Here is a 16,754-nt window from a genome sequence, read left to right as displayed (position 1 = left end):
TAATGTTTGATAATAGCTACCTTAATTCCCTGAAAATAGCAAAATGTGTGTTTAATCCTTTGTATGGGGAACCTTTTATTTTTTTAAGACAATGGATTCATATGTGGTGTGGTCAGACAATTAATCTGTAGGGAAAGATCAAAAACAGATCTGTTCAGAAGGATCCATTTGCTACAAAAGCAAAGGAGGGTAGACCTGGACAAGTAAAGCTTGTTGAAAAAGATTTTCACCATTGAGAGAAAGTGTTTCAAAGTGTCCAAAAATAACAATATATAACTATAATAACACGCCACCATCATAATCAGTGGAAACCCTTGATTCACAGCCTGGGGGTCCACAATCACCACCAGACCTCCAACTTAGACGTTTGCTCACCTCTGGTCAAAGTTAAGAGCCCTTGCATGAAAGTAGTTGTGACACTGCATTCCTTTAAATCCTGTCATGCCCTTGATCACTAATCACTCATCATGTACATACAGGTGTATGATGGTTTTGACTCTGACCTTTCTAAGACTTCCTCATCATTATAGAAGATTTCTCTTCAAGATATCACTGTAATGGAAAGAAACCACAACTATGGAAGCTACCATACCAATCCATTTTATTATTATTTTTGGATTGGTAAGGTAGAACTGGTAGAACTTGATCTCCTCCTGACCTCAAGTAACACTGTCCTCTGGAAAGCCAGCAATCTCAATAATAACCATATGACACACACACACACACTCACCTCTGCTCATAAATGGCCCTTTGCTCATATAAAGTGCAATGGAGGCACTGTACTGATAAAACGGATCATTGAAATTGATCATTAACCCTGGCATCCCTATTTTGTGCATGTCATTATAGGCCAAGAATATAAATAAATAATTAGAAAATACCAGATCTACAATCTCTCAACATGTCATGATGTAATGTGTTGTGAGCTTATAGATTGGCTTTTAAAACAATGGCTTATTTATTTGTGGCTCAGTGGTTACTGCAGATATATTATCATTGTAAAATGTGTAGTACTTTGGCATAGACAATATGGCACATTAGGAGTTCATTATGTATTTCTGGTAAAAAAGAATATTGATTTTGTATGTCTGTGGCAAAAATGAAATATCGATGAAAATGTCCATCACAAGCTGGCATGGTGATGACCCCTGATTGGAGACGTTCTTTTTTAACCGATTGAACGGCAACAGACCGCTTTTAAACATGGAACAAGTACATTTTGCTTACTTGCAGCCCGCAGCGCTAGCCTATAGGCATGTTCCTGTGATGTGCGTAGGACTGGAGGTCACCTAAGGTCAGTGGTGTGTTCTAGGTTTATTCGAAGAGATTAGATAATCATTCCCTGCACAACATGCGTGTGGTCGTGAGTATACGTTAGCGCGTTTTCAATGGATGAAATGGTTAGAAGATGGCTACGAAAATGTTCTACTTATATAGTGTAACACGGTAGAACACACCACTGGGTGACGTAATTAAGGTGTAACATCCCCCATAAGCAGTGGTGCCATAAGTTAAATTTGATCAAACTGTTTTTAGCAGTTTCATGATGTGGTCACAGTGGACAGGCTTGGAAAATCAAACTGTTTTGCAGTTTTATGATGTGACTTGGACACCCTTCCCCTTTTGTCCCTCTGAGATTACACTCAGATCTTAGCAGCGCTACCACTGCGCCATCTAGCGGTGAAAACGCCAAGTGGAAAAGCAGAATGAAATATCCTGCAATCCAATGGGATAAAATCTATCAGTGTGACAGTCCAAATCTTTTTTAGTTTTTTTGTTTTTTGATAAACACTGAGCTAGAGATCACCGTAGCTAACAATGTCTGTGTAGACAACCAACCTGCACTTTCACAAAGCTTAGCTCAGATGCATGTACTTTGCTCATAAACTGGGATGAACAGACATGAAATGAGCTTTGGGGAGACATGAAGTTAAAGACTAATAATCTACCTCTATAATACATTTAATAATACTAGAAGTGCTCCTTGAACATGTACTTTATTAAAGTAATTATTGTGCAAACAAACTAACAAAACAAAAGAAGGGCGATGCAAACAAACACTGCAAGTCTTGTCTTACGTTTCTCCATCCTTGACTGGTCATTTTGACCTTGACTGAGTTGACCTGAATTCAATGGAAAGAAAAAAGGCATGTTGGTGCACTGCCCGCACCAACATCTCTTGTTCTCCATCTCTCCATTGTAACCTTGACAGTGGGCCAAAACTCTGTCATATCTTAGCGCACAGTTCATTCTCGCACTTGTTGTCCCTATCCATGTTCGAATCCCGTGCCATCGAACGTCGAACGAGGCTTCGAATATTCTAACTATTTGGGTCAGCCCTAGTACTAACTGATCAACACGACATATTAACATGATAAATTGCTGTGCTGCAACAGATCCGGGAGAGAAGGAGATGAGACCCCCAGAGGGAGAGGAGGAAGGGGCAGAGGGAGAGAAGGGGATGAGACCTCCAGAGGGAGAGGAGAAGGAGGGGACAGAGGGAGAGACCCAGAAGGCTGAGTCCAACACCTCTCCAAGACCTGTGCCTAGAGCTGTCACTTTCAGCCACAGGTAATCATTCATTTGTGTGTGTGTGTGTGTGTGTGTGTGTGTGTGTGTGTGTGTGTGTGTGTGTGTGTGTGTGTGTGTGTGTGTGTGTGTGTCTAGATTGACAAATGCATTTCTTACAATGGGTAATTATCTAATATCTATAGCCATCAGATGTCTCCTTCGTTTTCATTCAAGGACCAGACCAACCAGTCCGTAATTACAAAGCAAGCCTGTACTGGCGTGAGGAGTTAAATAATACATGGTGGCAAAAATACTCTTATCTTCTTTGTATTTGTCTGTGTAATGGGCATACTATTAACCAACAAGTTTTTAATGCCATACAATACCTAATATTGCTATTTTATATACAGGGTTATATTGAAAGTGTGCACATTTCCAAAAGTCATCAAATTCCCAAGCATAACTTCCCTTAGGAATTTCCCAACCCTTACTAGTCAGTCTTAATGGTATACAGAGGTACAGTACACAACGTGGCTACATGTTTAATGGACCACAATGGGAACAAGCTCCGGCTTTTTTGTGTATGGTCCATTTTGGCACTTTTAATTGGTGATACTGTGATTTTGATGGTTGACAATGTATTCTATTCTATTCTACAGATGGAGTTATTCTGCACTATACTAATACTGGATTAATCAATTATAAATGTGTCGTCTTTACCTTCCCTGTTGTCCCTTCCCTTTCTAAACTCCTTTCCCTCTCTCTACCAATCCATGTCTCTTGCACGCCTCCTCTGCCTATTTACCCGCCCCCATCACTCCTCTTCACAGTATTGGACCAATGAGCTCACCACCACTTGGGGCATCGCAGTCTTTATCTCAGGAATCAAGATCTGTAGCAGAGGTAAGGTTACTCTGATTTGCCTCTAAGCTGACTTAAGTAAACCAGGCATTTAGTTGTGCTAGCTCATCACCAGTGACGGACAAGATTCAGTGGATCTTAGCTGGTGGTGCTAGCCTAATTCTCAAACCTCACTGCACATGTTTTTATTTGAGAAGTTTAATTTCCAGCGTCAAGCAGAGATTAAATGAAACTAAAATAAATGATTCTCACACTGACAATATGACTGATGGCATGAAAGCATACAGTAGACTACATGTACTGTCTGTGTATCCTAAAGACTCCTAAAGAAGATTTTAAAGTGTGTTTGTGTGTTCAGAGTTTGCCTAGGGAGGACACCCGTACGCATTCTCCGGAATCTTTGAGATCACACCAGGCGATGCCACAGAACTCTGGGACAGCTTCAAATTCAAGTGAGTGTTCAAGTAACTTACCAGAGATCACACACTGTTAGTGCATGTGTGAGTCTGTGGGCAGATAACACACTGCTAAGGTCTGTTGCCGAAAATCTGCTGTTGTATGGGTAGTGGGTACACTATCGCTCGCAAATTGTAGGGCAGCGTCGGATAGCGGCGGGCTTGTTGTTGAAAAAGATGTCAAGCCATAGGCTATTTTTTGCATCATAGTAGTTAGCCATCTGTCGGAGTTGGCTCTCAGGTGCATCCAGCAACTTTTTCTCACACCTTCTAACCGACTGATCTCCAGGATCTCCTGACTTCATTCGACTGCCAGTCTGTAGTAATCTGTTGTAGTCTGTTTGGTGGAGAGCTACCCTCATGGAATGACTCACTGCCAGCTGTCCACATACTCACATTAACTTTTAGAGCCAACAGGCCTCCATTTAGATGAAGGTCAGACAACCCCCCTCTGTGAAAATAAGTGTTCCATGTTTCATAGTTTGTGTATTAGCTTTAGCCAAACTAGATAATACAAAAGGTCAGAAATGTTGGGTGAATCTACAAGCACAAGTACAGTAACTTCCTGTTGATCGTCTGGAATCAACACACAGCCAATGCTGCTCTTTTGTCTCTTCTTTACAGCTGATGAACCTGAGAACTGGACTGAATCTCAAGTAAGCTCCTGGCTAAGAACTATCGGAGTCAAAGAACAGTATATCAACAAACTGCATGATGAAGAGGTTGATGGACGAGTTCTCCTCACACTGAAGATAGATTATTTGAGGAAGGAGATTGGTATGAAATCAGGGCCTGCTCTTTTGCTAATCAATAAGAGGGATGAACTTGTTAAAGGCCCTGACCCCACCCCAGGTCAGCAAAAGACACTAAGTGCCCCAAAAAGTAAAAAGGAAATGAACAGAAAGGAACAGAAATCCAGTCAATGTCTTCCAGAGGGAAATGAAGGTCACCCTGTAGATATTGTAGAAGGTGTGCTAGGTGAAAAACAAACTGGTCAGGAACAGTCTGTCTGTGTGTTGACCTCAAAGGAGGACTGCAAACCACGACCATTTGACAAAGAAGGCATTGATTTCACGTATGGTAGACACAGGGTTTTGCAGCCTGAGTCTGGTGTTTTTGATCTGATTAATCCTTGCCATGAATATAAGTCCTTTGCAACAGCTGCCACATTGGACCGAGTACGGTTACAAGCAAAGTTTGCCAAAGAGGTTCTTAAATTTGGTAATGGCTGTATGAATATGAGATCAAATGGCACAATACACTTTGGTGTGATGGACAGCAGAGACGATGCAGGCTATACACATGGTGAGATCATTGGAGTCCCTGTGAAAGAAAAAGACATGTATGTAGATGCATTAGATCACATTGAGAGGAGTTTTTCTCCCTCTGACAGTGAGCATGTACGCCAATGTATACGTCCACCTCGTTTCATTGAGGTGATGGATCGCTCAAGTACTGAGAAAAGGTATGTAATAGAGGTTGACATTGTACCATCCATTAGTATTGTCAATGGCAGAGTGTATTCAGTCCGCTTGCCAAACTTCAAGGAGTCAGCCAACAAAGTAGAACATGAGAAAGAGACAATTTACCGGAGGGTGGGCTCAAAAACTGAGACAGTGATTGACAAAGACCAAAGTAACTTCTACCACAGAGTCAGAGATAGGGATGCTCAAAGGAAAGAAGCTGAGAATGGTCAGTCTTTCCGTACACCTGACATCTGCCAAGATCTAGGCCGAAAACTCACAATGCTTGTGACCAGTGGCAAGAAATTCATTGAAAAAGAGAAATGGTACATCCTTGTCACAAACAGATTCAAACCAGAAGATCTTTGCAGCATTGAATGGCTACTGAACATGAACATATTCTGTGTGTTCGACTTTGACCCAGACTCAAATCAGTCAGGTCTATGCAGTAGATTCCTTCAGCATCATGCTGCAAATTTGCATTTTATGCAGAACTACAAAATACCAAGTGGTATGGCCATTGGTGAATTCTTAAGCCACTTGCATCTGTTTGAGCAGACAAGCTGGATCTTTTGTAATGGGCGCACTGACTACAAAGGAAATGAAAGGCCCTGTGATGAAATGACTTGGACCAGAACAAAATTGACTCTCCTGAAGGAATCTGTGTCTTTGATCTGCAAACAGATCTTGCCAAAAGGCACATTCCTGGTGCTTTTCCTTCTAACATCACACGTTGAGAAACCACTCTTGCACACCTTTTATGAGTTTTTCACTGATATGGAAGGCCATGATGACATCATTTGCATCTCTGAATCTGATGAATACTTTCCGAAGTGGCAAAGCTCTGCTGAAGGTTTATGTGAAACAAAAGATGTGAACCGTTCCAGTGTTGTTGGGATGAAAATGAGCCACATTAATGGAACATTGCAGCAAATCCAACCAATAACATCACGAGCCACCAAACTTTTGCCCACGGTTGTAAAGGGGCAATGTCTTCTTGAAACACGCGAAGAAGAAAGGATGTATTCTCTTGATATTCTGAGTATCAATCACTGTGATGAGACGAGTGAAGAATTCATCAAAGCAGAGAAAGTCAATATTGAATGCCAGTTCTACCATGGTGGAAGAGTGGGGTGGTTGAACCTTTGGCTTGCTGGGCAGCGATATGTTGGAGAGATAATTGAAAGGGATGCTTATCGTGATATTTGTAAACTTCTCAGTGATACCTTGAAACAAAATACTGATCAGAGTTCTGTGATCAGCTTCAACATATTCCATCATCCAGGCAGTGGAGGCAGCACTGTGGCGAGGCAACTGCTGTGGAACAATCGGAAAGATCTAAGATGTGCTGTGGTGAATCCGTCATACCCTGCTTCTGTTGTCACACAACATGCAGTTCAGCTCAGAGAGTATGAGGAAAATGATGTTCAGAAATGTCTCCCTGTGCTCCTTCTCATTGAAGATTCTGACAAAGAATATCTTGATGAGCTAAGGAATGAACTAGAGGTTGCCATGCATATCAAAAGAGTCCACCACGGAACTCTTTGTTTCATTTTGTTGGGCTGCAAACGATCCCATGATCCAGAGAAAAAATGCAAAGAATCTCCATTACAGAATGTTTCTGTCACTCACAAACTCTCTGATGAGGAGAAGAGGAAGTTTGCTGGAAAACGACAGATTCTTGAGGGCCAGTATCAGCCAGAACACATCTTGACATTTGTTTTGATGACTGAAGAATTCAACGATAAAAAGATTTCGGAGTATGTTGAACAATTTGTGACACATTTGCTCCAAGGCATTGATCCTGAATCTGCCTCCTGTCGTCTCATCCTCTATGTGGCAATGCTTAATACATACGTTCAAAACTCTTTCATTTCTCAGTCCCACTGTGAAGCTCTGCTTGCACTAACCATCCACATGGATAGGTTTCGCCGACATACATTTGAGAAATCTCTCAGTGAACAAGCTAAACTGGTCTTCATACACCTACGCGACGAGAAGACTCACATTGAATCAGTCAGAATCATCCATCCCCTTGTTGCCAAAGAAATCCTCCAACAGCTTCTTGGTGACCAAAAGAGCCAAAGTAGTTTGGCAATGGATCTGCTCCATGAGAATGTGCTTTTTGAGCACAGGTTCGGAAAGGAAGAGTATTTGGGTTTTTTGAGAGCACTGTTCTTAAGGCGTTACAGAATAAGCAAAGGGGATGAAACGGACAGTTTCTTTTCTCCTCTAATAGAGCATGTGTGTAAAACTGAGCACCCAGAAAAGGCAATTGCATTACTCACGGAAGCATACCAGAGTTTCCAAAAAGATGCATTTTTTGCACAGCAGCTTGCTCGCCTTCATTATACCTATGAAAAGTTTGAAGAGGCTAAAAATTGGGCAGAGAAGGCAGCCAAACAGCTGCCTAACAACTCGACCATACTACACACAAAAGGCCAGGTGTACAGGAAATGGTTCAATGCCAAGTGTAAATTAATTGAAAAAGTACCCAAGACGGCGCAAAATACAGCAGATGCCATGGACACTGCACTGAAAGCCATGGAGTGCTTCAAAGAATGTGAGAAAGCAGCTGCCTCAGATGCAGGAACTATGAATGGTTCAGGATTTTTTGCTGAGGTTGAGGTTGGATGCAGCCTGCTGAAATTGATGTCTTCATTGCAAGTGTTTTCAAACGCACACAATGGTCATTCTGAATGTATGAAGTACTTGGTTACACAATACATCCCTGAGGAAGTTAAAGAGCCCTGGGAGCGCTTACATGATCGGTTGAAAAATCTCCAGAAAACAATGCAAGAAGCCTTTGAATGGATCTCAGAGGAACTCAGCTACTTCCAGACAGATATCATTGAAGAGGACACCATTGATGGGCCAGAGATGAAGATAAACAATCCTTTGGCATGGATGGGGAAGAAATCTTCAGAGTACGGGAAGTACTTCTCAGACGCTTCACTTAGCACAGCTATGAAGCTGTGTCAGTCAAACCCAGACAGTTTGACTCCTTTCATGAAACGCATGGTTATTTGTCACCTTGGAGGAGGTAATATAACAACCATCCTCTCAAAGCTTACTGACCAGAAGCAGAAAGAAAAGGATGCAGTTACACTACTTGAGACCATCCTAACTCTTTACCCCAAGAACCCACTGAAGGCCAATCTTGATCAAAGGGATCTTGTTAATTACATAACAACCCATCTAGCTTTGAAATGCCTTTCGCCTCACTCTCAAAAGGTAGCTGCTCTGAAAGATCTACGAACACTCAGTCAGCAATTCCCAACTGAGAAAAGGGGATGTTTCCCTAGTGCACTTTTCTTGCTGACCTTTCTGTTTTGGCCAGAGGATAATGACACAGACCACGATAGAGAAACCAAATACGAAATTGTTCAAACGGCGGTGGAACACTTGAAAAGAGCATATTGGACAAAGATGAAGGACATTCCTCCACGAAAGAGAAGAATTTACACACATTTCTTTCTCACCAATGGTAGTGGATTGGACAAAATTGTCCATAAAAGCAAGGTTGAAACGATTACTAAGATGCTCTCAGTACCTGAAAAACGAATGAAATGGTACAGTGGAGAAGCATGGAAAATGCCAGAGATTGCTAGGATGTTGAAATGTGTGTCAGGGTGGACTGAAGATGGAGAAGTGTACCTTGAAGGTCCAAAGAAAAAGAAGTTCAGTATCCTCCCTCTGTATGTGCCTTCAGTGCCTTCTGGTAATGAAAACATCACATTCTACTTGGGATTTACTTTCAGAGGACCTGTTGCACTGAACATACAGGTGCAAAATGCAGTGAAGAAATAGTTTTCCCACCAGAATCTGTCAAGTGTTCATAGTTCATACAGTATGTCAACATGCTAGATCATGACTGTGACACTGAATGTAGTTTAAAGTTGTTATTATTATTAGTTTGTACGCATTTTAACCTGGAACAGGATGTTGATGTTTTAACCAACCTGTCTTCATTGGATGTGTTTTCAAACACACACAATGGTCATTCCGAATACATTAAGTACTTGGTTACAGAAGATCACTGGGAGCGCTTTCATGATCGTTTGAAAAGTCTTCAGAAGACAATGCAGCCAGTCTGGCCCCTTTCATGAAACGCATGCTTATTCATCACCTTGGAGGAGGCAATATCCTGTCAAAACTGACAGAACTGAAAGAGTGCTCTAAAGTTATTTTAACCTGGAACAGGATGTGGATGTTTTAACCAACCACCGCTCTCTTCTCTCTCCAGTACACATTTGTCTCACATATCACATATTCTACCAAACATCGAAATAGAGGTACCTGAAATCATGCAACTACCTGATTTTGTTTACTGGACTAAGGCACCATAAGGTATCACATTGATGCATTGTTTAAGTGATGCATACATATGTTTTGGTTCGTGTTCGAGCCCCACAAAACTAGCTGTAATTTTAGTCTCGTCCAATGAAATGATGACATTACAAATACAATGCTGTGGCAACAATCTTTTTCATAATTGTGTTTCCCCATATTTTTCAACTGGAAAGTAATCACTGGGTGTCAAGGTGTAAATGTTGTACAAATATCAGGATCAAGATTCAGATCATTGACACAGCCATATTAAAATACAATAAATGCATATAATGCCCATAACACGCAAGAGTATCTACATGCTGGACTTTTTCAGAGTAACAGATCAAATTAATTAATTCAGATTCATGAAATGTTTTGTAAATATGGCTTGTTCAGGGTGTTGTAATAACGAAAGTTCACCTTGACTTTGAGCAGTGACCTTGTTCCTCAACCAGGTGTATAACCACAACCAGAGACGATTGTACTGGGCATTCCGACACATCAGACACAAGAAAGATGTTAACAATTATTGCTCATACTTTGTCCAGAGTGTAATTGTCACCACTGTTACATGATTGTATAATAGTGTGAACATTCTATGTGATGAAAAACGATGTTTGATCTCATGGGAGGGGGTGTTCAAATACATGCAGTAATTTTCCTCTGGCCTCTTTTTGGAAGAGAGCTGTCTCTATCCCTGGGGTTCAGGTCTGTCATGCGCTCTCTGCCTAGAATAGATCACCTACACATTAATGTAATGTGCCTGTCAGTGGAGCTGTACAGTATATCAACCCCCAGAACCAGTGCTCCTTGCCAGGCCACTATTGTTTGCTGCTGTTGCCATTGTTGAAACGTTGTGTTTAGGATGGCAGCATCCATAATATGTTTAGTTTAGTGTGTCTGACTAGTTTGGTACAAGTGCCTTGTTATATTGGTCTAAGGATCCGCTCTATAGGGGTTCTCTGCCATTTATTTAGCTTCCGCTTTTTCTCCTGTTTTGTTGTCAGTTAGGGAGGTTAGATTGTTTTTCTGTTTGATTCGGTAGAACTATTGAGTTTTCATTTCCTTGTTAGTGTGGGTTTTCTTTTATTATGTTTGGCCTTGAATAACCTGATGTCTTAATTGCTTCCGTTTATGTAATTAGAAATGGTTTATCTCTGTTAATAATTGTTCTGTAAATAAATGTTATTTCTTATTACATTTAAAGTGTTTCAGCAGCTTGTTCTTGTATATTTTGGGCTCTGTTTTTGCAGCGGTACATATATATATATAGTATAATATACACATGATATTCATTCATACAATTACGTTCCACCGACGGGAGACCACTGACGCATGCCTACCCAGAGTGCTCTCATTGTGTGCCATCTCTCCGCACCGGGTCACCGCTTAGGCGACCCTCGCGGGTAAGTCTCTTTCTGCGCTGCTGTCACCCCCAAACGCCTCCTGCTAGTCTGCAGCTATTCTGTTTAAAGTATCTTTTACTGGCCAAAGTGCTTTTTTCCCTTAGCCACCATCACTACCACGATGCCGCCACTCACCTCACCATCCGGATGCGATGACTGTCTCCAGCTGGCCCAGGAGGTATCCGAGCTGAAGCTACGTGTAACCCGGCTTCACCAGATCCGTGAGGACAAGGTCATGCTAGACTCCATCTGCGCTGATGACCCCCCTCCAGCCCCCGAGGCTGCTTCGCCGGACCCCGAGGTCTCCGTTGGACCTGCATCTAACACCTCCACTGCGGGGGAACTGGACTCCACTGTCCCTTGCTTGCCCCCCTCCAACCGCTGGATCCGCTCCGATGCCTGGCCCAAGTCGACAGAGTTTGGCGATACCATCCCGGCCCACCCCGAGGCTTGGTCCCGAGCCGGGGCCAGACTCAAGGGTTCAGCGCTGGTCAGCTCCACCCCAGTCCCTTGGACAACAGTTTTCCAGGGCAAAAATGGAGCTCCTTGCCCCCGCTCCCCTCCTCCCCCTCCACCCTCCACTAAAAATAAGTACTCCCTCCTAGCCATTGAAGATTTCCCACCGATCCAGACCCCAAAAAACACCCACGGTGTGGCCTCAGAGCCACCGGTCTATGGCCAGAAAAATGACCGTCACCTGCTGCTCAAGGCAGCGGTCCGTCACCAGTCTGGGTGTTGGTTTTCGCCTCAGCCCCCGGCGAATAAGTCCATGTCCCCCACACCGGCCACTCATTCTAGCCCCCCATCGCCCCCCCCATCTCAGCCCGAGTCACCCGTCTCCCTCGAAGTACTTGGTTACACAATACATCCCTGAGGAAGTTAAAGAGCCCTGGGAGCGCTTACATGATCGTTTGAAAAATCTCCAGAAAACAATGCAAGAAGCCTTTGAATGGATCTCAGAGGAACTCAGCTACTTCCAGACAGATATCATTGAAGAGGACACCATTGATGGGCCAGAGATGAAGATAAACAATCCTTTGGCATGGATGGGGAAGAAATCTTCAGAGTACGGGAAGTACTTCTCAGACGCTTCACTTAGCACAGCTATGAAGCTGTGTCAGTCAAACCCAGACAGTTTGACTCCTTTCATGAAACGCATGGTTATTTGTCACCTTGGAGGAGGTAATATAACAACCATCCTCTTAAAGTTTACTGACCAGAAGCAGAAAGAAAAGGATGCAGTTACACTACTTGAGACCATCCTAACTCTTTACCCCAAGAACCCATTGAAGGCCAATCTTGATCAAAGGGATCTTGTTAATTACATAACAACCCATCTAGCTTTGAAATGCCTTTCGCCTCAGTCTCAAAAAGTAGCTGCTCTGAAACATCTACGAACACTCAGTCAGCAATTCCCAACTGAGAAAAGGGGATGTTTCCCTAGTGCACTTTTCTTGCTGACCTTTCTGTTTTGGCCAGAGGAGGGAGACTGCGGGGGAAATGGACTCCACTGTCCCTTGCTTGCCCCCCTCCAACCGCTGGATCCGCTCCGATGCCTGGCCCAAGTCGACAGAGTTTGACGATACCATCCCGGCCTACCCCGAGGCTTGGTCCCGAGCCGGGGCCAGACTCAAGGGTTCAGCGCTGGTCAGCTCCACCCCAGTCCCTTGGACAACAGTTTTCCGGGGCAAAAATGGAGCTCCTTGCCCCCGCTCCCCTCCTCCCCCTCCACCCTCCACTAAAAATAAGTACTCCCTCCTAGCCATTGAAGATTTCCCACCGATCCAGACCCCAAAAAACACCCACGGTGTGGCCTCAGAGCCACCGGTCTATGGCCAGAAAAATGACCGTCACCTGCTGCTCAAGGCAGCGGTCCGTCACCAGTCTGGATGTCGGTTTTCGCCTCAGCCCCCGGCGAATAAGTCCATGTCCCCCACACCGGCCACTCATTCTAGCCCCCCATCGCCCCCCCCCCCCCCATCTCAGCCCGAGTCACCCGTCTCCCTCGAAGTACTTGGTTACACAATACATCCCTGAGGAAGTTAAAGAGCCCTGGGAGCGCTTACATGATCGTTTGAAAAATCTCCAGAAAACAATGCAAGAAGCCTTTGAATGGATCTCAGAGGAACTCAGCTACTTCCAGACAGATATCATTGAAGAGGACACCATTGATGGGCCAGAGATGAAGATAAACAATCCTTTGGCATGGATGGGGAAGAAATCTTCAGAGTACGGGAAGTACTTCTCAGACGCTTCACTTAGCACAGCTATGAAGCTGTGTCAGTCAAACCCAGACAGTTTGACTCCTTTCATGAAACGCATGGTTATTTGTCACCTTGGAGGAGGTAATATAACAACCATCCTCTCAAAGCTTACTGACCAGAAGCAGAAAGAAAAGGATGCAGTTACACTACTTGAGACCATCCTAACTCTTTACCCCAAGAACCCATTGAAGGCCAATCTTGATCAAAGGGATCTTGTTAATTACATAACAACCCATCTAGCTTTGAAATGCCTTTCGCCTCAGTCTCAAAAAGTAGCTGCTCTGAAACATCTACGAACACTCAGTCAGCAATTCCCAACTGAGAAAAGGGGATTTTCCCTAGTGCACTTTTCTTGCTGACCTTTCTGTTTTGGCCAGAGGATAATGACACAGACCACGATAGAGAAACCAAATACGAAATTGTTCAAACGGCGGTGGAACACTTGAAAAGAGCATATTGGACAAAGATGAAGGACATTCCTCCACGAAAGAGAAGAATTTACACACATTTCTTTCTCACCAATGGTAGTGGATTGGACAAAATTGTCCATAAAAGCAAGGTTGAAACGATTACTAAGATGCTCTCAGTACCTGAAAAACGAATGTAATGGTACAGTGGAGAAGCATGGAAAATGCCAGAGATTGCAAAGATGTTGAAATGTGTGTCAGGGTGGACTGAAGATGGAGAAGTGTACCTTGAAGGGCCAAAGAAAAAGAAGTTCCATATCCTCCCTCTTTATGTGCCTTCAGTGCCCTCTGGTAATGAAAACATCACTTTCTACTTAGGATTTACATTTAGAGGACCTGTTGCATACAACATTACAGTGAAAAAAATAGTTTTGCACCAGAAACTGTCTGAACCATATTTCAACAGGTTTGATTGAGCAAACAATGAAACACATAATTTAATCTTTTCTTCTCCAAAGACTAAAAAGAACATTAGTTACACGTCATACAGCAGACTAGGAGGCAATTGCTTAGCTCAAGGATTTCCATTTGCTAAATCAATAAACAGGCTAGTAGACAATGCCATTTTGGTGGAGGTAACATTGTTACCTAAACCAAGAACAGAGTACAGCCACAGTACTGGTAACTCATAGAAAACTCAGTCAACTAAAATACAACGATAACTATATGTTATCTGGTTGTGTGTGGTTAAAGAAAAGTCACCATACAGTATAGGCTGTATGGTGTATATATATTTTTTTAATAGGACTCCCCCTACAGATACATTCTTCCCTTAATATTAGCCACTTTTCTTAAATGCACTTCACTGTACTTCTACTCTCTGTTATTCTATCTATCTTTTAACTGCATTAATGGGCCTGCACAATTAAGAATTTCACCCACATTACTTGTAATGTGATGTGACAATAAAGTTTGATTGTGATTGTGATTCCGATGCTGTCTGTGTGGCTGCTGAGGCGACCATAACACTTGTGTTACTTTCCAAATTTAGATTATTATTATTAAAACATGTATATTAACCAATTAAGCCTTATCTTATTCTTAGTCTATTAAAAAATAGCAGAGCTTGTAGATCTGCCATTTTTGAAAATGTAATACTTTTACTTTCGGTACTGTAAGATATTTTGATGTCAATACTTTTACCAAGTAAAATTTTGAACGAACTCAAAATGTGACTTTTTCACAGGAGTATTTCTACATTGCAACATGGCTACTTTTACAGTAGGTTACTCAAATAAAAAAACAGAGTACTTTTGCTGGTCTAACCTAGAACTTCATATATGGAACTGGCTGACACATCAGCACCATGGGCTCCGTATTTGGGCATGCCTGACCTTCGAACTTCGAATGGATATGGTTGACTCATCATGACATCATCGGGAATGACAAGACACCCTCGACAGACCATACTTATACTGTATAAAGAGCCACAGTCCCAGATTCAACCAACGATCTAGAGAATCTCCAGGACTCCTCTCTTCGACAAAGACCCCTCGACCTCCAGGACCTCTTATCTTATCAGGATTCCCACATTACGCTCACAATACTACCCAGGATCTCTAGGCACTTACTCCTTTTGGCTTCTGCTGCTGGTTGCCTTGAACCGCCCTTCGAACCACACAGGTTAGATAAGTCCTGATTGGACACCACTGTACCGGGGTCCTGGTCTCTTAGACAACGAGCCCCCTTTACTTTGAGTCATATTTTTCATGGTCCTTCCAAATCAGAAATATAAAACAAAATGCCAGCTGATTATGATAAAGACGCTTACCCGGAGCCTCCTTGCCAGACCCCGGCCGCAGAGAAACACACCTCGCTGCCCAATCCGGCCCTGCTTGTGTCCAAACTCTTCTACTACTCGGTGGATCTCCCCGTCACCACGTTCAGGGGCGTTGTGGAGAAGATCCAGGCTGGCAACAAGTCCGTCTACTACCACCAGAGGTTCCGGCGTGTTCCTAAGCTGACCGAATGCCAGGAGGGGGATTTCCTCTGCTACTACGAGGCAGAGATGCAGTGGAGGAGAGACTATAAGGTGGACCAGGAGATTGTGAAGGTGGTCCAGGACCGTCTGAGGGCCTGTCAGCAGCGAGAAGGTCATAGTTATCACCAGAACTGTATGAACGAGCTGCAGCTTTTCGGTGACGTCGCCAAGGCCTTCAGTTCACGATACGCCGACCTGGGAGCGTACGCCAGCGGGAGGAAATGTCTTATGAAGCAAAAAGAGAGAATGATCGCGGCTCAGGCTCAAGAAGCCTAATTAAAGAACCGGTTTCATGTTCTGACAATTATTTGGGGTCCCACTTGTAAATAATTGCCTGTAAAAATAACCTACTAGTCTACAACTTGTGTTGTGAACTTGTAGATTGGCTATTTTCACTATTTCAGTCAGTAGGACTACATGCAGTGAAACATATCACCCTCCCCGTCCGGCTTCCCTCCGACGAACACAGGCCATTTGTGTTCGTGGGAGGGCAGCAACTTTTTTACCAATGCGCAACCCGAGCACTCTATTTTTTCCCTTTGAAATGATAATTGTTAATTAATTGTAATCGAGGTAAAAGTTTGAAATAATCATGATATTGCTTTGAAGTAATAATACAAAATGTAGCGTTGCTGCTAGTGATCAGCCTCCCTTTATCCTATAAAACATTCCTTATGTGTGGACGTCACAAACTGGAGCCTGCGCCCAGACAGTTATATAAACCTTCTTGGTGTCACTGATGATGTCACAATCTCACATCACTGCTCTGAGATATTGCAACCTCTCACGGAGGTTAGTATGAGGGCAGCCATAGCTAAATGGGCAGAGAGGCTGCAGTGCCTGGGAACCAAAAGGTGCCGGGTTCAAATCCGGGCCCCAGCTATGTGCCGAGGTGTCCATGAGCTCTGCTCCCCCCTCAGTGCTCAATATGACCACCTGAGCAGCCATCAGCTGGGTGATGGCTGCTATCATGACTGATGATAGGTTCTGGGTTTACCTACGATCCTAGATGAT

At 43.3% G+C, this 16,754-nt stretch overlaps 2 protein-coding genes and 1 pseudogene across 6 annotated transcripts in view; all 3 read left to right on the top strand.

The window, feature by feature from the left end:
- The window catches only part of samd9l (sterile alpha motif domain containing 9 like), a 40,783-nt gene extending 29,955 nt beyond the window's left edge, over nucleotides 1–10,828 (top strand). For 2 of the 4 annotated variants that reach the window (XM_084071144.1, XM_084071143.1), the window contains exons 2-7: nucleotides 2,397–2,437; nucleotides 2,486–2,571; nucleotides 3,342–3,414; nucleotides 3,731–3,824; nucleotides 4,452–9,204; nucleotides 9,465–10,828. In XM_084071144.1, coding sequence (XP_083927270.1) covers nucleotides 2,397–2,437; nucleotides 2,486–2,571; nucleotides 3,342–3,414; nucleotides 3,731–3,824; nucleotides 4,452–9,100 — 4,943 coding nt within the window. In that variant the 3' untranslated portion in view covers nucleotides 9,101–9,204; nucleotides 9,465–10,828. The other 2 variants (XM_084071147.1, XM_084071145.1) reach the window with 2 other exon arrangements.
- A 1,132-nt stretch (nucleotides 10,829–11,960) lies between these two features.
- On the top strand, nucleotides 11,961–14,145 carry LOC311055750 (annotated as a pseudogene). Its single transcript has 3 exons — nucleotides 11,961–12,188; nucleotides 12,508–12,911; nucleotides 13,015–14,145. The product of its transcript is annotated as an uncharacterized misc_RNA (transcript).
- A 1,355-nt stretch (nucleotides 14,146–15,500) lies between these two features.
- On the top strand, nucleotides 15,501–16,016 carry LOC311055117 (NADH dehydrogenase [ubiquinone] 1 beta subcomplex subunit 10-like; the record flags this gene model as incomplete). The annotated part of the gene is made up of 1 exon (XM_084071219.1): nucleotides 15,501–16,016. One exon carries the CDS (start codon nucleotides 15,501–15,503, stop codon nucleotides 16,014–16,016), a length of 516 nt encoding a protein of 171 aa, XP_083927345.1.
- Between the last annotated feature and the right edge of the window lie 738 nt (nucleotides 16,017–16,754).

Source organism: Gymnoscopelus microlampas (assembly GCF_963454915.1).
Source record: "Gymnoscopelus microlampas genome assembly, chromosome: 11".
Classification (NCBI taxonomy): domain Eukaryota; kingdom Metazoa; phylum Chordata; class Actinopteri; order Myctophiformes; family Myctophidae; genus Gymnoscopelus; species Gymnoscopelus microlampas.
The sequence above is the reverse complement of the archived record's forward strand: the minus strand, read 5'-3'. Positions and strand labels throughout refer to the sequence as shown.